This window comes from Pezoporus flaviventris, unplaced genomic scaffold, assembly GCF_033815535.1.
Source record: "Pezoporus flaviventris isolate CSIRO_AGI_PZ_B2104156 unplaced genomic scaffold, CSIRO_AGI_Pfla_v1 ptg000081l, whole genome shotgun sequence".
In the NCBI taxonomy this organism is placed as follows: Eukaryota; Metazoa; Chordata; class Aves; order Psittaciformes; family Psittacidae; genus Pezoporus; species Pezoporus flaviventris.
Window position 1 is genome coordinate 2,700,767 of NW_026892629.1, and position 22,167 is coordinate 2,722,933.

The window sequence follows — 22,167 nt, forward strand, 5'->3', positions numbered from 1 at the left end:
ACCACATAGGCAGTACAAACTATAGCATGCTTGGAGTCTGATCTGACATCTTTACCTCTAAGTACTAGAATAGTACACCCTGCACAGAATGACATTAACAGCTGAAATTCGAGTAAATGTGCTTGGATAGCCATCAAAGAAGCATAGTAGAATCCAGGAACATGAAAAATAAGGATTCAGTGGATGTGCTAGCCCAGGAGAGGTAGTCATTCTACAAAGGATAATCTAACTAAAGGGAAAAACAGAGAAAATCAATATATAATATGACCTTATGTCTATTGATTAGCAATTAATATACAAATATTTTGTATTTGTATCCTTCACTGCCCAAAGGCCTCATTCTAAGAACTGAAAGGGAAAAAATAAACCAAGTTTTATGAATAAAAAAGGAAAGAGGAGGTGTCCTGATACCAGATTGTTCCTATTAGGCAGAGATGTCACATCTCTGTAACTACTAGCATTCGCAGTTTCAACTGGGGTAGAAAACATGCAAATTGTGCTATCCCACTCACAATGCTGCTCTTTTCATATGACAGATTCCATATCATACAATGGAGTAGGGGATGTTGCATTGAAAAGACTTCTGCTATTCCCAGCTATTGATACCCTACTCCTCTGTCTGCTTTGGATACTGGGGAATAAAGGATGTGTTCCTATTCATTCAGAATATAGAAAAAATTAAACAGGAACATTAAAAAGGAACGCTGACTGCCCTTTGGGCTTCAGTGGCAAGCAAAATCTACATGGAATATTGCACAACTGAGTTCAACAGGTTGAAGGAAGACCTCTAGTGGGGATTTATCTGCAGTATACCCAGCTGAGACTGCCAGAATTTTTCCAAGCTGAGAACATTTATTCTAAAAGTATTGGAACATCTGTCTAACGCTTGGATTAGGACTAGTCACAGAATAGAAAACAAACTGGCAATGAAGGAAAGAAAGGAAAATCATGGCAATACATAAAGAGCAAGCAGTTTAAATTTATCGCCTTTCAGTAAATATAGGCTTGGTATTCCTTTGTTTTGCACTCTTTCTGCAGCCCTTAGTTTGCATCCTTCAGAGTTCAGCTGTCACAGAGCATACGACAAGGAGCAACAGTCTACATGGGAGACACAGACAAGCTTGGACCTGCCCTGAAGTACTACATCGAAACAGTCTGGTGGGGATCCAAGCAAAAATATTGGTATGGGGCCCAATGGTAGTGCAGCATACCTAAAAGCACTGCAATTACTTAAGTGGTATGTCATAAAAGATCCTAAAAGGGACATACTGCAAAAGGGCAATCTTGCCTAATACTCTATTTCTAATCAGATCTCCAGTATTTCCATAATCAGGTAAAGACTTAGTGTCTAAGCCATCCCACTTATATACTTAGAGACAAAATGTCTAAGAACAAATCAAGTACTGAATGAACCTTCTTTCTGGTACCTGCTCTGTTTGCTCCAGGCTTGAGGGATTTCTTTAGTCAGAGGTTGCTTATGGATCCTGTTTAGTAGCTCTTACGGGCCTATCCTCCATTAATTTGTCCAAAATCCCACCATATATTTATATTTTCAGTCTCTACAACATCCTGTGGCAATGTGCTTTACAATGTCATTTTCTGTTGTGTGGATAAATTGCTTTAACGTAGTCTGGGTGCAGTACTTGTGGCCCAGAGCTAACAGATGCCTGTTATCTAAAGCATCTTTGTGTTGTATTCTGTTCTATAATGAAAATATACCCTGCTTTCTCCATGTGAAGCCATCCACTTCTTCTCTTTCAAAGCGAAGTACAGAAAACTTTTCTTCTGAACAGAGATCCCCCATGGCAAACCTTTGTGCACCATCTCTGGACAGCTTTCAGAGCTACACTGTACTATTTAAACTGGCACTGTAGTCTCAGTTTTTCATGAACTGTGCTTTTTGATCAGATTCTTAAGAGGAACTATGAGGAAAAATTATGAAAATATTTACTCACTGTGAGGTTTTTAACAATTCCTTCTGAGTCAACTGTTGAAAAAGAAAAGATGAGTTAACATACATTCAAACAGCTGAAAGTTCGAAGCCTCATAAGAAAAATTTCAACATGCTTTTTGTCTGTAGAATCGGATTTCTTCATTAGCCTATAGAGATTATGGTAGCCATAATCTTCCATGGGTAGGACTGTTACATTTCCAAGGGTAACTGTCTGTAAGTGTGGTAGCCTGTGAAAGAACCTAGTACTTTGGGCACAGCAGGACAGACTGTAGAAAACTGCCAAGGAGATGACTGCCTACACCTAAAGCTGACACACCATTAGAACCAAATTTTCTTCTGCCACATAACCTCTTGTCGTGGTTTAAACCCAGTCAGGTAACTTGTTCACTCACTCCCAGTGAGTGGTGCCAAGCTGACAACAATCAAGGTCCGTGTTCGTCTCCCCCCCCTCCCTGCACCGGGGCTCTCCCCTTCCCCGCTCCCGGAGGAACGGGGAGGAGGATCGAGAGAGTGCAACTCCTACGGGTTGAGACAAGAACAGTCCAGCAACAAATCACCACCGCTACTATCAGCTAAAACAATGATAAGGGAAAATAACAAGGGAAGAGAATACGATACCACCGGCCAAGAAAACGAGTTCCACCCGGAAGCCCCTGTCCTTCCGGGCAACTCCCAGTTACCCCCCACCCCGGGCATGACGTGCTGTGGTATGGAATACCTCCCCGGCTAGCCCGGGTCAGGCGCCCCGTCTCTGCTTCCTCACAGCTTCCCCTCCTCCCTGGCAGAGCATGAGCCTCACAAAGTCCTTGGTCAGGGTAAACATCACTTAGCAACAACCGAAAACATCGGCTTCACCAACGCTGTTCTCAAAACTAGAAGTCAAAACACAGCACTGCACCAGTTAACACAAAGGAAAAAAACATGACTGCTACTGCTGAACCCAGGACATTATCCACCCCTTATTCCATACCATTCACGTCGTGCTCAGATCCCACATTTTCAATACACCATCGCTCTCCCACATATATACATCCATATACATACAGACCAAGAGGAAAAAAAATCATTTTCTTAGTGCATGGACCAATCCCTATAATGCTGCCGAGTCCATTCGGTCCATGATGTTCCAAGTTCATTCTCTGTTGGGATGATGGCTGGAGGGAAGTCAGGGCCAGTCGCTGGTGACCTGGAGACATCTAGTTGATGGGCTATAAAAGCATTACACAGCAGGCAACAGCATACAATTGAGTTCACTGGCTGTTTTCCCCTAATATCAAATCCCCTTGAGGTATACATCGGACTTCCCCATCTTCCCGCATTACCCACCAAGTATATCCAGGTCCCTGAGCAAAAGCAATCCCACGAGTGGGTTTGCCTTTACCTGAAGCAGGAATAACCCAGACTGTCTTCCCCAGCAAATTCTTCATATGCACCACGGGAACTCTGTCCCCCTCTACAATATGTAAAAGTTCTGACTGGGCTGGGCCAGCCCTGTTGGCAGATCCTCTGGTGTTGACCAACCAGGTGGCCTTTGGTAAATGTGTATCCCAATGCTTGAAAGTTCCCCCACCCATCGCTCTCAGTGTAGTTTTTAACAGCCCATTGTACCGTTCGATTTTCCCAGAGGCTGGTGCATGGTAGGGGATGTGATATACCCACTCAATGCCATGCTCTTTGGCCCAAATATCTATAAGGTTATTCCGGAAATGAGTCCCATTGTCTGACTCAATTCTCTCTGGGGTGCCGTGTCGCCACAAAATCTGTTTCTCAAGGCCCAGGATGGTGTTCCGGGCAGTGGCATGGGGCACAGCGTATGTTTCCAGCCACCCGGTGGTTGCTTCCACCATGGTAAGCACATGGCGCTTGCCTTGGCGGGTTGGTGGCAGTGTGATATAGTCAATCTGCCAGGCCTCCCCATATTTATACTTCAACCATCGTCCTCCATACCAAAGAGGCTTTAACCGCTTGGCTTGTTTAATTGCAGCACATGTTTCACACTCATGAATAACCTGGGCAATAGTGTCCATTGTTAAGTCCACCCCTCGGTCACGGGCCCATCTATATGTTGCATCTCTGCCCTGATGGCCTGAAGTGTCATGGGCCCACCGGGCCAAAAATAATTCACCTTTATGTTGCCAATCTAAGTCCATCTGAGCCACTTCAATCTTAGCCGCTTTATCCACTTGTTGGTTGTTCTGGTGTTCCTCAGTGGCCCGACTCTTGGGTACATGGGCATCTACATGACGTACCTTCACCACCAGATTCTGCACCCGGGCAGCAATATCTTTCCACAGTGCAGCAGCCCAGATGGGTTTACCTCTGCGTTGCCAGTTGCTCTGCTTCCATTGCTTCAACCACCCCCACAGGGCATTTGCCACCATCCATGAGTCAGTATAGAGATAAAGTACTGGCCACTTTTCTCGTTCAGCAATGTCCAGGGCCAGCTGGATGGCTTTCACCTCGGCAAATTGACTCGATTCACCCTCTCCTTCAGCAGTTTCTGCAACTTGTCGTCCAGGACTCCATACAGCTGCCTTCCATCTCCGATGCTTTCCCACAATACGGCAAGAGCCATCAGTAAACAAGGCATACTGCTTTTCACTTTCTGACAGTTTATTATATGGTGGGGCCTCTTCAGCACGCACCACCTCCTCCTCTGGTGACATTCCGAAATCTTTGCCCTCTGGCCAGTCCATGATGACTTCTAGAATGCCTGGACGACTGGGATTTCCTATTCGAGTTCGTTGTGTAATTAGTGCAGCCCATTTACTCCATGTAGCATCAGTTGCATGATGTGTAGAGGAGACCCTGCCTTTGAACATCCAGCCCAGCACGGGCAGCCGGGGTGCCAGGAGGAGCTGTGCTTCAGTGCCAATCACTTCCGAAGCAGCTCGAACCCCTTCATAGGCTGCCAGTATCTCTTTCTCAGTTGGGGTATAGCTGGCCTCAGATCCTTTGTATCCCCGACTCCAAAAGCCGAGGGGTCGACCTCGAGTCTCCCCTGGAGCTTTCTGCCAGAGGCTCCAGGTAGGACCGTTCTCCCCAGCTGCAGTGTACAGCACATTTTTTACATCTGGTCCGGTTCGGACTGGTCCAAGGGCTACTGCATGAACTATCTCGCGTTTAATTTGCTCAAAGGCTTGTTGCTGCTCAGGGCCCCATTTAAAATCATTCTTCTTCCGGGTCACATGATAGAGAGGGCTTACAATCGAACTGTAATTTGGGATGTGCATTCTCCAGAACCCCACTGCACCCAAGAAAGCTTGCGTTTCTTTCTTATTAGTTGGTGGAGACATTGCTGTTATCTTGTTGATCACATCTGTGGGGATCTGTCTACGTCCATCTTGCCATTTTATTCCCAAAAATTGAATCTCCTGTTACTCCAGAAATATAGATGGGTTCCACCCCTTGACAGCTTGATGGCATCAGGGTACACTGTGCACCGGTATCTACTAGAGCCTTATACTTCTGTGGGACTGATGTGCCAGGCCATCTGATCCACACAGTCCAGTAAATCCGATTGTCCCCTACCTCCACCTGGCTGGAGGCAGGGCCCCTCTAATGGTCGTCACAGCACTGGACACTTAAGTCGTGTTGAAAGGGATTATTCTTCGTTATCACAGGAGCTGGAGTAAAATCAGCTCTTCCACTCCATCTGGGAAACTGCTCACCAGAGACTGAAGCCGTAGCTCTCATGGGACGATCAGTCTTGGCCCTTGCTCCCCTCTTCAGTTCACTCACCCGTTCCTCCAAAGCTGAAGTAGGTTTTCCATCCCACTTTGTCATGTCTTCTCCGTGATCCAGCAGGTAAAACCATAGGGTACCCCGTGGCGTATACCTTCTGTATCTCCTCTCTTGAACAATAGGACGTCTTTTGTTAATAGCTGAGACGCGTGTTGGTACACGTGAGGAGCTGGATAAATCAGATACATCGTCCCTCAATTTGTCGAGGTCCTGGGACAGTTTTTTCACAGCTGAGATGATGGAAGGAGTGAGATTGTCTTCGAACTCTCGGAGTTTATGAACCATTTCATCCACTGTTAGTGGTACTATGTCATTCCAGGTCACTGTTGCCAATGAATGGGCATATGATGACGGTGCATTCCGTGTAAGTTTTCGCCACATGGGTCGTGTACATTCAACTTCATCTGGATCTATAGGTGTATCCCCGTTATTCGGCTTGATGTGATAGATCATCTCTACGATGGCCGATTCCCTCAGAGACTGGATGCCTTTGTCTATAGTAGTCCACTTGGCCGAACGACTCGTAACATCGTCCTTGTACGGAAACCTTTCTTTCACAGCTGCCAAGAGCCTCCTCCAAAGGCTGAGGGACTTTTTCTCTCTTGCAATTGCTTTGTCAATTCCCCCTTCTCTAGCAAGTGATCCCAGCTGCTTGGCTTCTGTACCTTCTAGTTCGTGACCATCGGCCCCATTGTCCCAGCATCGGAGTAACCAGGTGATGATGTGCTCCCCTGGTTGACGGGTAAAATCTTTTCGCATATTCCGCAGCTCGGTTGAGGTCCGAGGTCGAGAAGTTACTTCTTCTTCTTCTTCGTCATGTGAGGATGACTCCTGATCAGATTCTGGACCGGGTGGTGAATTCATTGGTTCTTCATCTCGCTTCACCCTTTTTGCCTCCTTTTTGCTTGTTCTCTTGCGTACAGGGGCAACTGAGGGTCTCTGTAAAGCAGAGAGATGTCCTGTCCCACAGCCCTTTAGTCTCCCTGGCAAGCATGTGGGTGCAAAACAGCCAGTGAACTCAATTGTATGCTGTTGCCTGCTGTGTAATGCTTTTATAGCCCATCAACTAGATGTCTCCAGGTCACCAGCGACTGGCCCTGACTTCCCTCCAGCCATCATCCCAACAGAGAATGAACTTGGAACATCATGGACCGAATGGACTCGGCAGCATTATAGGGATTGGTCCATGCACTAAGAAAATGATTTTTTTCCTCTTGGTCTGTATGTATATGGATGTATATATGTGGGAGAGCGATGGTGTATTGAAAATGTGGGATCTGAGCACGACGTGAATGGTATGGAATAAGGGGTGGATAATGTCCTGGGTTCAGCAGTAGCAGTCATGTTTTTTCCTTTGTGTTAACTGGTGCAGTGCTGTGTTTTGACTTCTAGTTTTGAGAACAGTGTTGGTGAAGCCGATGTTTTCGGTTGTTGCTAAGTGATGTTTACCCTGACCAAGGACTTTGTGAGGCTCATGCTCTGCCAGGGAGGAGGGGAAGCTGTGAGGAAGCAGAGACGGGGCGCCTGACCCGGGCTAGCCGGGGAGGTATTCCATACCACAGCACGTCATGCCCGGGGTGGGGGGTAACTGGGAGTTGCCCGGAAGGACAGGGGCTTCCGGGTGGAACTCGTTTTCTTGGCCGGTGGTATCGTATTCTCTTCCCTTGTTATTTTCCCTTATCATTGTTTTAGCTGATAGTAGCGGTGGTGATTTGTTGCTGGACTGTTCTTGTCTCAATGTTTGAAGTATAACCATTTTTACACTGAACTGGACCTGGAGCACTTGTCTTGTGCTTCCAGCAGCAGCCACAGAGGAAAGTTCAATCTATCTTAGGATTTTCACCTTCCACAATTTCAAAGACTGATTTTAACCTTTTGATGTTAGCTGTCTAAAAAACAAATATGAGCACTTTACAGAAGTAAAATTCCTTCAGAAAAAAGAAGACCATTAGAGGAAAGGTGTCAACAATTACATTGAGATTAAGACACATAAAACCCATCATTTTTCTCTCTTCTGCTCATTACTCTGCTCTTGTCTTAGACTTTTACTTAAACCAAGGAAAGCCTGCTTCATGTTGTATAAATATTGTGCCTACAAATATAAATACAATTAGAAAAGATTAAAAAGAAGTACAATGGGATCCCAGCTTTTATTTGAGATCTGAAAGAATTATGCATTTTAGAATACTTTATGAATTCTAGAAACTCACTAAATAGAGCACTTCCATGGTTTTACCTCTTTCCTTCTTTTCCTGCATACAGAAAGTCTGAGGATTTTTTTTTTCCAGTCTGGTAGCACAATATCTATTCCAAGTCACAGTCAGCTCACATGGTTTCAATTTTGTGTTCTTTTGTAATACTAGCTAAAGGGCCTAACCAAGGCTTAGATCCCAATGTGCTAAGATTCAGATTCCACAACTTTGTATGCATGGTTAGAAATAGTCACTGCTTGAAAAAGTCTTAGTCTGCCAATGTTGCACAAGAAACATCTGAAGAGCAATGCAGTTACGAAAGACCTCAAGTTCCAGGTCAAAACAATAGAACGATCTTTACTTCATCTTTCCACATGCCAAGAAAATGGAAATCAGAGTCTGCAAAAAGATTTTCTAACCTTCAATTTCATCTAAAGGGGTCATTCTTGAAAACAATCAAACAAAAACTTAAAAATAACTTCCATGGATGTTTAAGCCAGGTTCAGTGAACAGAAAGCTGTTCACTCTGCTAATTACTACTGCTTATCCATTTTTCCCTATTTATTCATTTAGTTCCTGTTATATTGATTGCGCAATCCCAGGATTGATCCACACTTACATGTATAGTAGTCCTCCGGAACATTTCTTGCTCGAATGCGAGATGCAGACCCAGCATATATGTAGAAATCCATCTGTTCAAAGTAATTAGTCATATATTCTAACTGTGTGCAGTAGGTCGACTCCATCCCTGAAGGATAATATAGAAACTGCTATTTTTTATATGCAATATATGGAAAGGAAGATAAAATGAATTACAAAATCTATCAGAACTAGTAAGGACACATACTACACAGACAAATAAAACAATGTCTCAGTAAAATTTAGATTGAAAAAATAACTATATACATTACCATGATCAGCTAAAACAATGACATTTACACATTTGTGCAGGTTTCTTTGTTTAAGTCCTTCCATTAGCATCCCCAGTGCTTGATCTGCTAGCTGTAGGGCTTTAAGTACCTGTGAGATAAACCAGTTTTGTTAGAATTTTTGTTTCTGATTTCAAGTTCTCACTTAAGTGTAAACATCGAAGTTTGAAAAGCCATCTTTTCTGTCAGTTTTCAGGTTCTTAACATTGTTTCTTCCTTTCTTTTTCCATCATCATTAATTATGTGCAGAGTTCCATTGTTCTATCACAGAATATGTGACTTACAGAGTCACAATTATTTTTTTCCATTACCCTAGAAAAACGCTTTACAACACGTTTATTAAAATAAAAGATTAACACATTCAGATCAAATTTGTTCCTCATTCCCAAGTTTATATAAAAAAACAGATTTATGACATTAAATACATTTTTTTAGTATGAATACTAAATTTTATTAACATTGAGAAGTGTTCAAAAAATATTTACACACACATATTATCTATAAGACCATTGTAGCACCCAAGAAGGCATGGTGCCTTTCTCTCATATATAGTCCCTTTAAACTTCCTACAGAAAACCACTGACCACCACTGAAGTGATGTGGGAGAAATCCAGTACTACCTGCCCTGCAGCCATTCACAGAGGATGGTTCTTTGCTGTTGATTTACAGGAGCAGATTTACAGTTGCTGAAATTCATAGTACAGCACCATTTTTAGTGTGATTTAGAAAAACACAAAAAAATACTTACACCACCACTAACTGGTCCAAACGAATGTCCAGAAGAATCTGGTTCTTCAATATACAAAGTGTAGAAATCAGGCCTCAAGTTAGAAATAAATAAGAACGGAATATTATGAGAATTTGAAGACAGCAATAAAAGAACATTTATTAAAAAAAAATAAACAAAAAAAACCCAAACCCCACGAAACTTAAAGTCAAATTATAAATAACTTCTTAAAACCTTAATAAAAGTCCATACAGCAAACATAATTGTTCAGCTTCCTCTGAGTTTTGTAATTAATCAGCTTGGACCATTTGAAATTATAATTTCAGAAACAGTACCCAGTATCTTTAATTGGTATCCAGAAATCACTCAGAAAATCTTGAAGATCTCAAACAGCAAAGCAAGCTGTTCCTTTGAGATATAAGTGGAACTACTGCCTAAAGGATCTCTTCCTGATTAAGCAGTGAGACTCTAGAAAGTATGTCCTAACTGCAAATATGTTAGGAATTTTTTAACAAGATATCATATAAAAGATTGCACTTAGTTACATGTCACAAAGTCGAGCACCACAATCAGTAGACATCTACTTTTCATCCTGAATTACTGTCTGCAATTACTTTCAGATATGTAACATTTCTTGTGCAATATCTTCCATATGAGATCTTTCATCCATACACTTAGACTAGACACTGCGTGTTCCATGTTTCCTCTAGGCCATGCACCAAGGAAAAAGACACAACAATAAAAGAAAAATTACAGTACATTCCATTCAGATATATGTTCACTTTTTCATCTTTACTATCTACAATCTTATCCTTTAAATGACTAGCTGTACTTGTAGAGCAGGCTTAAGTTCAGCAAATTATCTGAGGAAGATTACATGTTTCACAAACACCAACTGAAATTTCAATTGCTAAGCATTAAAATCTTTCTAACTTATAGTTTCACAAATCAGATAGATATTACTGTTACCTCTCAGATTTGGTGTAATCAAGCCATTTCAATATTCCTGAAATTCTCTGTTCATATGTAACTGAACTGAAAGAAAAAAAAAAATATGAAAAAAACCAAAAGTATGTTAACAAGGCTTTTCTGATAAGCCCTTCTAATTCCAGGATATAAAGTGTCCACCCTTTAGTCATGTAGTAAAGTCACAAATACGGATTTCAAGAATGATGCATCTTAACAAGTTACAAGCAATCAGGTTTATTATTCTTATTTTTTATTTAATATAACTCACTTTTAATGCTAAATTAGACAGACCCAGATTTAGCAAACCCAAACGTGATGTTGGTGGGATGACCCATATATTTATATGTATGAAAAAAGGGATTTCGAGCTCAGGACATAAGCTTGAAGTACAAGTCAGAATAATTTTTATTCTTTACAGCACGTATAAACCTTAGACTTTCATATTTTAAAACCAAGTATGTGCCCAGCAAAATCTTTCTGAGGTCCTGTTTTTTCTCCTATGAAGGAATTCACCCACTGATAGCTTTGCTTTCTCCCAAAGTCATGCACAATATTTATGTTAGTTACTTACAGTACTCAGCTTTTATACTAAATGCATATCACTGCAAACCTTTGTTATCTACAGAGACTTATATACTTGCTTTAGATTATCTTTGTAAATGTGCAGAATCATGGGACATTTACTGAAATCAACATGAAAAATTAGAAATAATTTATTAATATCAGTGTTCCATATTCAAATAAATATATACAATGAAGGTAATTGCTATATTTTCACGAGTAGCCTGTGAATTAACTAGACAAAACACACAGAACTATCTTTCAGCAGCAGTCTGCACATTATCACACACAAACAAGACCAGAGGGAATTGATCTAGAGCTCATCTTCTTTCAGTAGCTTCCTTATCCAGCATCATCTCTTCAATTAGTTTCTGTTTCCTATAGTGCTATAGGAAATACAAACTTCCAAGTTTGTGTTCACTGTCTTATGGCAGAAGTTATCTGAAAGCTTATTCTCAAGTACAACTATTTTTAAAGGGCCATATAGAATGTGTAGATTTTATGTGTGGAAATATGGTAATCAATGGCAGAGCTCAGCAGTGGCTACTAATCAGTTATAGGACATTTTCCTAGTGGGAGATCAGTGGATTGCAGTTGACTGAAACTCAAAACTGTCGAGGAGAGAAGAATATACAGTACCCTTTGACTTTCTCGTTGCAAATTCCCTAAATGGTTTTGAAAATTTCAACTAGTATTGGTAGTTATGGTTAAATATGGTTTATTTATAACCATATGCTCATGGTTAAATAAACCAGAAGGATGTGAGAAGGCACTTACCTCTCAAACTGTTGTTTAAAAATCTTACACTTAATTTCCTTCAACTGTTATAAGGCAATTTGGATTTCTGGAGTAATTTACAGGAATTTACTACAAGTTTTTTACAAATTTACTACAAGTAATTTACACTTACCCATTGTATTCACTGTAGAAGGTGGGGTATGTTCCATTAATCGGAACATCAGAACCTGGCCAAAAGAAAGTACCTGCTTTCAAATTTTGGTACATTGCTGTCAGCCAAACCTATAGGTAAAGATACAAACAAATGATTTTATGGCATTTACACCACTGGAAGTCCTCAGATCACCAACGTAAAAACACATCATTGGATCAGAAATATGGGCTGCAAGCATGCATGTCTCTTTCCTCTTTCACACAATACACAGTTGCTTAATAACCATATCTGATTTGAAGATTGTTTAACGTATATATTCTGAACAAAAATTAGTAATATGGAAACCAGAAAGTTGCCATGTCTTGGGTATTCTCAACGTAGGAAAAAAATCATACAAGTATTTCCAAAATGGGCAACAAGTTCTTTTCTCCTATGACAAATGTCAGTGGTTCAAAGCTGCATCAAGAATGTTCAGAATTTACATTAGGAAACACTTCTTTACAGAGAGGGTGGTCAGGAACTGAAATAGGCTTCCTAGAAAGGTGGTCAATGTCCAAAGATAGTTATATATATATATATATATACACACATAGACAAATACATATACATGTAAATAAATATATAAATAGTAGCTTGATACTTCCAGTAAATACATAATATTAATCATAACCATAGGTACAATCAGGGTGGGGGTTTTATTATGAAACGTGCCATGTGTTAATATATGTGTTCATTTTGCTGGAAATTCAGCTCTTTGCTGTTCTCTTCCTTGCTTTCGTATGCCTGTACTCTGTATATGTATTCATAAATGAATATAACTTGGAAGTAGATTCTCAGATTTCATTTTGTAGCTAGTTGTGAAAAGACAAACAAAAAAAAAAAGACCCCACAATAAAACCATATCCAAAATTTACTGGAGCTTCCTATGGCAAGAGATCCACTGCAGTACTCTCCAAAATATTTACTATCCAAAATATTTAAGTCTTTTTTACTAACTGCCACATTAAGTGAAATTGTTAAGTCTTGGCATTGACATTTTAAGATTTCTTTCACTTTCATAAGATAAGCAGATAGCAAACTGCTTTGTAAGCACCCTATAATATGAAGCCCACCGGGCAATTAGCACATACTGCAAATACATCACATAGCTTTGCATTTTATTCTCATTTTGTTTTATAATATGGCACACGAGGCACTCTAGACATAAACAATACCATGACGAGGAATAAACCTACTGGCTGCCCTTTCCACCATGAAGGGTTGAATTTTTCTGTCGACGAAAGTGAGAAATGCTTGTTCAAGTCTACATCATACATGTTGTTGTCAATAATACCATGAGATTCTGGGTACAATCCCTAAAAAATGAAAATAAACAAAAAAAAATGCGGAATCTTGAAATCAAGTGGAACCTGAAGTATGTTGCAAGGCACACTGCTGCAGTGTTGCAACTATTTTTAGACCTGTTTTATCACAGAAGCTGAACATGTTTTCCTTACTCACACAGATCATCATACTCCTCCTGCCAATGAATTCAGAATCCTTTTCAAGTTTCCTTGAGTTTTCCTGTTTTCTCCCCAGCCCAATTTAAACCTGATGTGCTATAGATTAAGCACCATATATGCCATGTGGCTGTATATCAGCTGCCAAACCCAAACACCCACTCTTACCAAATGTCTGTGTCCTCAACCATGCTCACCCATACCCAATTTGACTGACAAAGATCAGGAACAACTGGTTCACAGGCCAGAAGCAGATAGCTTACATATATAGACACATACATCATGCCCGCGTGTACTATCTCAGCATCTGTCTCTTTTGCCCCTCTAGTTTCCCCACGTCCCACAAAAAGATAGGCACCAAAAAGCCTTCCTATGTCATCCAGATAGTGAACATGAAAAATAGCAAATTCTCACTTACTGTGACAATAGTATAGTGGTTTGGAAAAGTTTTTGTGGGGTAAACAGCTCTCATGTATTTTGAATGTGTGCCACATGTTTCTGCAACAGATCATGGAGTTAATATATATTTGTTTACACTTTTTTAATTGAAAAATAACAGTCTTGAAAACAAGTAAAAAAGAATCACCAGAGTCAGTCACTGTGGGATTAGAAAAGAAATTGGACTTCAAATTAAGATGCAGACATTTGGTGTCTTCTTGTGAGTTAGCCTTACCACCCCATTGCAGTCAATAGATCTAGACACTCAATTCAGCAGCCTGAAGTGTAGATGCCAAGGGCCATTTGAGACAGCTTTAATGATCCTGCCCGGCATTCAGATGCTGCTTCTACATCCCGTCTGGCAACACAAATGAGTGTCTCAGATACTTCTGAGATCCAAAATGGCATTAGACATACACGTTTACACAAGGAGACTGAAGCCTGGGGTCAGCCCAGGCAAGATATTGTGGAGAGCTGTCTGGTGACTAGATGTATGGGAAGGACTCAGTTGCTTTAGCACTGGAGCCCAGCACCATTTAGGATATCCTCTGATATCCAACATATCTGCATGAAAGTTGGCAGTTTTGATGCAAGAACACTGGGAGATCTGTGTTCTTCTGTCACAGCTGTTAAAGGCCACCTAGGATATGGCACAGCACTCTGAAGAATACTAGAAACAGAGGTTAAGGCAACAATTTGTCCTGTGGCACCCTCTCTGTCTGTCAGTTGAGCTGACTTGCTCTCTTCACTTTTGCACTGTGCTGTACAGACCGTACTAACCATAAATGAACTGACTACAGTGTGCATGCAGACATCTCATATGCAGACACCTACATCCAAGAACACATCTAAATGCTGGTGTCCTTTTCTGGATTGAATCTCAACCTAGGTATCCTGTTTTGTCTCCAAACATAGTGCATTTTTCAGCAATTTAAGGCACCTACCATGCCTGAATATCTGTAATATCTAAATCCACCATAGTATCCAAGTTATTTATCCAAAAACAAAGGTGTGAAGACTGGAAAATGCCTTAATGTCATTTTTAAATCTAACTGATGTGGAGAAACAGTTCTGTATTAAGCTGTAGTCATATGATTATTTGGTTCAGACTCAAAAACAATTTTTTCTCTGTACAATGTTTCAGGCAAAGAACAGAAATGGATTTTAACTAAACCATCTCAACTAAGCAATGAAAGCCCGAAATTATTAAACAAAACTGTTCCAGTGTGGTACAGGAAAAAAAAAAAAAAAATAGTGTTTAAAGAAGGTCTGAATAACTGATAAGTACATCAGAAAATCACCATAATTTTTCATGGATTTCTCTTGAACAGTGAAAGAGCTAAAGAGCTACATTCACAGTGTAGGTATTCTATAACAATTAGCTTGATTAGCTCTACTGAAAATCCTAGGTTAATGGACTTAATAGCAAGGAAATATTTTATGCTACACATCAGAGTTACATTTTTTCTTTTGCAAAGAATTTCCATTTCCTTTTCACTGTAGATTTCTGAGAAGTATAAGCATGAATTAAAATTGATCACAAATATGAGTAATACTGAATTAGATCTGTTCTTATGTGAAAGGCTTTGTGGAAACATACACATAGCATGATTTTCATGCCTTTTGTCAGTTTCGCATTTTCTTTTCACCTGTTTCAAAAGATTAAGCACTGGCTTCTGCAAGCATGATTTATGCCAAAGTTCCTTCCAAAGTCACAATGACATCCAAGAAAAAAATGCTTGTACACGAAGTCAGGGTTGCACACTGCTTCAAGTTCAAGTTTCTGGATAACCTCATTATCCACAAACCATTCAGTAAAATGTAGTACTTTATAACATCCATGTGAAGTTTTCAAATGATCACAATGGACATAGAATATGATATATTCAGAACAGACACAAACACAATTTAGAACTTTTGCTGCTGAGAAGAAATTAATAAATAATCAGACATTTTGTCCAGATACAAAATATCTTGAGGCCTGACATCTAAAATACTCAGGAAATTTTAATGAAGGGTGCAATAATGAGTCTCACTTTTTAGAGCCCTTTACAGCACAAGATAAAGGCCTTCAGTTTACTCTTTCTCCCAATATTAACAAATACTGGGAAGCAGTTACTTGAACCTTGCTGCAATCATATCAAAATATTAAATTATACCAATACATAAATTACTTTGTGTTTAAGTCTAATATAATAATATTCACTGGCATACTTTTAAACACGCAGGTTCTCTTTAACATCTTAAAATACCTGACTTGAAAAAGTGCATCTTTGAGGAAAATTTCCCAATAACCCAATGAATTTTCTCTTTGTATTATATGTTAATGATGATTTTATCAGCTAGAATTTTTCAATGAAGTACAGAGAATGCAGGAAATCCTTCTTTGGAACTTTTTTCCCAGTCTTAAACTGGATCTGAAAGTATATTTCAAACCATTTATTTAATTAAAACCTGCTGATCAGCATTAGAAGCCTTGTACAAAAAAGCCCCACATGTGCTGTGTACTCAAATGTAAGAATTACTGTAGAACATATAATAATGAAAATACTCAACTGATGAGGGAGACCTGATTTGTGATTTTCTCATTGATAAGCAACACATGTTCATGACAGCAGTAAAATGGACTGGAGAGGTTGCATGCAGATTTCTAAAGAAAACAGGCAAAGCACTCTTGGTAACTTACTGAGTTTTTCAATATTTGGCAGCAAAGAACTCCATGTTTGCAAGTATTCTGCTCTAAACCCATCCATTGAAAAAAGGATAAGGGGGGGCAGATCAAACCTACAAGAAAATATGAGTTTGTCATTGTAAAGGAGTTCGGAGTGTTTGTGCCTTGTTGAGGTCTTTAACAATATAGATTCTATTTTTAAAAGCAGGATCTTGAATTTCCATGTACTGCTCAAAACTAATATTACAGGGAGCGATAAACAGAGTTCAGTTTTGAAAGCAAATATATAATCCTCCTGAAAAACAAACACAATGAAAGAGAAACAAAACAAACAAACAAAAAACACCTGGTGGAATAAAACCAAGCTACTCAATACATATAGAAAGTAGAAAAAGAAATCAGGTTTTGTTAATCTTTTATTTACAAATATTTAATTACAAATACAAATAAATACAAATGCAGCAGACTAGCCTCTCAGTACAAATCCAGAGTATAGAACAACTGAAGTACTCCTGTACATTGCAATGAATTGAATTTTGTCTCTTGTCCCTTAATGCATCTTAAAAAAATCTTCTAGGACAGCTGCACAAAGACTGTAAAAATACTGCAGCCACCCAGCAAGCAGTTAGGGTCAATTAACCTCAGTGCTGAGAAATGTAATCTCTTTGTAATGCCAGGTCTGAGCTAACACCCTACTCTACCACATTCCCTTTATGAAGACATCACTAAGCAGTCCATGTTCTTTGTGGATTATATCTTTCAAGTTTCCCAGCTCTCATGGAACTGGAGAATATTTCTTTGCCTCAAGGCCCCCGACAAACTGAACTCAAAGTTACAAAAGGAATGCAGCAGCTGCTAATACACTTAGGGTAAGACTATCCAAAGAAACAAGGATAAAAGCCTCAGATCTGACTTCATACAGTAGGTATGATAAAATAGACACAAAATCAGCCGATCTCTAGAACAGTGTTTAAATTCTTGTTATAAAAATTCTAACTAGGAGGTGCTAGCTGTGAAAATAAACTTCATAGTTATTAAACATCTTTTCTCTTAACCAACCTAAAAGGACTGCTATTAGGAAAAAATGCATTAGTTGTTAGGAAGTGCTGGTGATTGTCGTGATTTAAACCCAGTCAGGTAACTTGTTCACTCACTCCCCGCCCTTCTTTCCCTCCCCCTACTCCCGGAGGGATGGAGAGGAGAATCGAAAAGAATGCAACTCCCACGGGTTGAGATAAGAACAGTTTAGTAACTAAGGTATAACACAGATCACTGCTGCTACCACCAACAATAACAATGATAAAGGAAATAACAAGGGAAGAGAATACAACATCTCACCACCAGCCAGCTGATAACTCGCCCCCCCCCACAGCCCGACCAAGCACCGACCCATATCTCCTCCAACCCTGCAGTCACCCAGCCCTTCCGGCTAACTCCCAGTTACATCCTGGGCATGACATGCTGTGGTATGGAATACCCCTTTGGTTAGTTTGGGTCAGGTGTCCTGTCTCTGCTTCCTCCTGGCTTCCCCTCCTCCCTGGCAGAGCATGAGGCTCACAAAGTCCTTGGCCAAACCAAAACATCATTGTTATCAGCTCTGTTCCCGAGCTGAAAGTCAAAACACTGCACTGCACCAGCTACCAAGGAGAAAAATGACTGCTACTGCTGAACCCAGGACAGTGATATAGCACCTTTTTTCATAACACCAAGTGACATCAGCAGGATCAAGTCATCTAGTGCTGCAAATTCAGCCTTTTTGTTAACTATCATTATATATTCCACAGTCTCCTTAGAAACATATAAAGAAACATAAAAACCCAAACTATTTTTAATTTATAGTGATGGTTCTCTAAATAAGCCTGGAAATACTGGGGGAGAAAACGATTAATAAAATGAAGTTACTGGTAACTGACTCCAAACCATTTTTTGAGTAATATTTTGAGTGATGGCTATTTAAAAAAAAAGTTATATATTCATACCATGATTACAGTAATCACTGTTACACTTTGCTTCTTATTCAATGGTCTTTCCAAAACACAGAACTACAGTGGTACCAATACTTTATACAAAAGCAGTTTGCATCAAACAGTTCCTGATTTAAATCTGAAATTAAAAGGAGTAAAAAAAAATGAAGCAAAAAAAAAAACCAAACCCCTGTAATCTAGATAAAGAACTGCAGACACAGATTCTAACAGTTATTACAGCTTGCGTAATGTGATTTATCTGAATTATCACAGATACAATATAGTAACATAAAATGGACTATGAACAATTCGCTATACGTGAACTCTAGATAACTTTAACAAGTTTTCCAGGTCTTTGCAAAATGATTTTCAATCTGGATTTGAACTTCTGTACTTTGCTCTAAACTGTAAATGATAAATGCATGTGCAACAAAATGACAAAGTTTTTAGTAAGAAAAATCATTGCTAGCCACAAACTGCTTCTACTGAATATTCCTTAAGGCAGGAACCTTATTCTCAGTAAATATGAAAATCTCACAAAGACCTGCTTCAGGCCATTGGAGTAATTCTCACCGTCACAGTGATTTTATTTGCTAAGAAGACAAAATTCTTTTATCCTACCCAGCTGGACACTGAGGAGTTTCAAGTGGTACACATGGCTCTTCTACCCAAGGGATTTCACCTAAAAGAACAAAAGAAAATACAGAGTTTGCATTAAAACCGACACGCAAACAACAAAGAAGTTTCCAAGTTGATCTTTTTAGAGCTCTTCCTCGTATTTTCTTCTGCTCCAGTAGGGAATTATAGAAATGTAGGGCTAAAGATGCCTTTTGAAATCATTTATTGCAACCTCTAATAGGTTTGCCCTCAAACCCTGAAAGGGCTAATGCTTACAATTGTAAGTTACGAACAAGGCACATATTACACAGACAAGCAAACAAATAAAATGGAGAAGAAATCACTGTGACAGTTTAGCCTAATTTGCATTTAAGTTTCAAATATAATTTTGCAAAAGTTGCCTGAAATATCTGCCACCCCACAATATAAAGGAATTCTGATAACAAATACTCTGTTTTATGCCACCAGTATACTCCTCAGGTATCGTTCCTATAATGATTTTACCAGTGCGATTCCTTGTGTTTAGCTGGAGCCTGTATGAAACAATCAGGCATGAACAAAGATGTTCATAAATAGGTAAAAAATAAGAAACCCAATCTGAAAATTTATTGGTAATAAAAAAGATGGGAGATTTTAGAGATTACAAAGTACTACAATGTGTACTTTGGATTGTATGAAATTTAAAACAGAAAATATGTCTCCATCTATTTTTAATAAAAAGAAACAACCCTGAACCATCTCATTTGGTATACTACTGCAATATTCAAAACATTTTGTCTTTTTTATGATTGACACCCATTCACATTGTTCTTCAGAAAGTTTTTCCAAGTCAAAAAAAACAAAAGCTTCACTTCAAAATATTTTCATTTTCCAGAATGTCACTGTAAGACTCTAATCTTGAGAAACAAATGCATCCACCTTTACATTTGCCATGTTTGCCTATATATTTATTTCACAGGACTATTTATACATAAATCTTTTTGACTTTTTATTTACCTTTGCAAATGCTGTTGTAGTTTACACAGCAGTCTTTTTCCTGCAAGCAGTCATCAGAACAGGAACAGTAACTTCCAGGTATCCGTGTTTCACCACAACGGAAATTAGTGCACCCCCAAGATATGGCTCAAAATTGGAAGAAAAATATTATGATTCATTTCACAGAACCTTATGTAAACGCCTTTATGTGGAAATCCCACAAACAGGCAAAGAAAACAAAAAAGTTTTTGTTAAACTATAATTTATATGGCCTGCTTGAGTTGTTTTAGAATTTTTTTTCTGAAAGGAAAACTCAAGATTTCATTTAACACATAGAGCTTATTTCTGCAGCCATTGAATGGTAACACTGAGTCACAGAAGAATTTATTTTACAGAGGCTTCCAAAGTCACCTTCTACAATGCCTTCCACCCTTCCAGGAAGATAAAAAAATTAATAATAATTAAACCCATATTTCTCCTACACAAAACAAAGAGAAGGAAATGGGTCCTTTTCCAGCTCTTGCACGCAAGTCCCAGCAGACAGCAAGAACAGAGATGTTTTTGGCTGAAGTGGGCAGAAGAAGTGGTAAGGATGACAAAACATTCAAGCAGCTGCCAGGAAAGCAGAAAGAGTAAGTAGAGTCTGGTCTCAGTGGAGAGGTAGGCCAGTCCCTTGGAAGATGAGTGCACTCCTCCAACACCATTGTGGCTAATGAAGATGAGTACACTCCTCCAACACCAAGCCTCCACCAAGCACTGTATGAGGCTGGAAACTGCACCTCACCAGGAAACACCCATGCATTTTCAAAAGTGCAAGAGGTGCACTGGTCAAAGATAAACTACAGTTTCTGCTTACAGTCATCCATAGGTATACCTGGGACAGGAAATATGCAGTGCAATTGCTTCAGTTATCCACGGGGGACAAAACTACAGGGATTTGATTTGAGAAAGACACAAGAAGATTTTGTGTCCTGCTAGGCCAACAAATTATGGACCTCTAGAGCCATTTGATTTCAGAAGCAGCTCGACACTGACATGTCCTTTGCTCCCTGACAGAATGTGACATAACTTCTGTATATCCATGTAAATACAAGAATTTATTCCTTTCTTATGACTATCATGTGAAAAAAAAAACAAGTCCAAAACATAACGGCAACCAGTGAGTACTGCCTGTTGGGGAACATACTTGGCTCCACACAGGTGTCCTCATAGTCCCAGCAGCAGTCCTGTCGCTCCCTGCAGTCACTGTCGCAGTGGCAGCCGGGCATCCCTTTCCTGTGTGGCTCATTGCACTTGTGTCTGCAGCTGACTGTAAGGAGAAGGCAGAGTCTGAGTGCTTGGGTAACCCTGCCCAAGACAAGTCAGTTGAATGGATCACAGGCATGGACTATGGGGAAAAACATGCTGAGTAATTTCCCAAATCTGTTTCCTGAGTTATTACAACATCCCTTGAAAATTTGCAAGTTTGGTTGTTTTGATCGAAAGAAAGAAAAGGGTCCAAATGAAGGGCCTCGAGTTAGATACAGAGACATGTATTTTCTCACCACAGCTCTGACACCTTCATGCAGGGTGAAGGGAAATCTCTGGCGCTCCCAAGGACACCTGAGGACAACTGAGGACAAGTCCAAATCTCCAAACAAGACCTGCAGTTCCACACTAGCCTCCACAAGACTTTTGTCCGCATTCTTTGCACTGCAGAAATAGTCTGAAGCACCCTGAACACCTGTATTTCCAGCTTTCTTGTCCACTCAATGTTAGACAGTTATAGGTACAACTACTCAGATTTGCTGGTGCAATTCTGTTACAGTTGCCAAAAAGTTCATGCTTTTGCAGGTGCACTGCCTACAGAATTTGGGCTTTAATACCCATTGTGCAGAAAACACATAGAGCTAAAATTATTTTTTTCAAGCTAGCCACTTTGTTTCACATGTAGAAAGTTCTCATGTTGTACCTTGCAGTTTAAGAGCTTGTATAAACAACTATAGTTCAATGCAAGAAAGCTTTACAAATAATTAGGATAACAATATATATAAT

General features: G+C 39.6%; 1 protein-coding gene across 1 annotated transcript in view; it reads right to left on the reverse strand.

Annotated features, from left to right (window-relative positions):
- ENPP3 (ectonucleotide pyrophosphatase/phosphodiesterase 3) overlaps positions 1–22,167 on the reverse strand; it is a 41,804-nt gene that overhangs the window by 14,511 nt on the left and 5,126 nt on the right. The window contains exons 3-14 of the mRNA XM_061474854.1: positions 21,320–21,442; positions 20,155–20,280; positions 19,162–19,222; positions 16,592–16,689; positions 13,886–13,965; positions 13,204–13,323; positions 11,987–12,096; positions 10,516–10,581; positions 9,568–9,640; positions 8,802–8,910; positions 8,510–8,638; positions 1,956–1,987 (exon numbers count right to left, since the gene is read on the reverse strand). Of these exons, the coding sequence (XP_061330838.1) occupies positions 1,956–1,987; positions 8,510–8,638; positions 8,802–8,910; positions 9,568–9,640; positions 10,516–10,581; positions 11,987–12,096; positions 13,204–13,323; positions 13,886–13,965; positions 16,592–16,689; positions 19,162–19,222; positions 20,155–20,280; positions 21,320–21,442 (1,127 nt within the window). The remainder of the gene's footprint in view (positions 1–1,955; positions 1,988–8,509; positions 8,639–8,801; positions 8,911–9,567; positions 9,641–10,515; positions 10,582–11,986; positions 12,097–13,203; positions 13,324–13,885; positions 13,966–16,591; positions 16,690–19,161; positions 19,223–20,154; positions 20,281–21,319; positions 21,443–22,167) is intronic.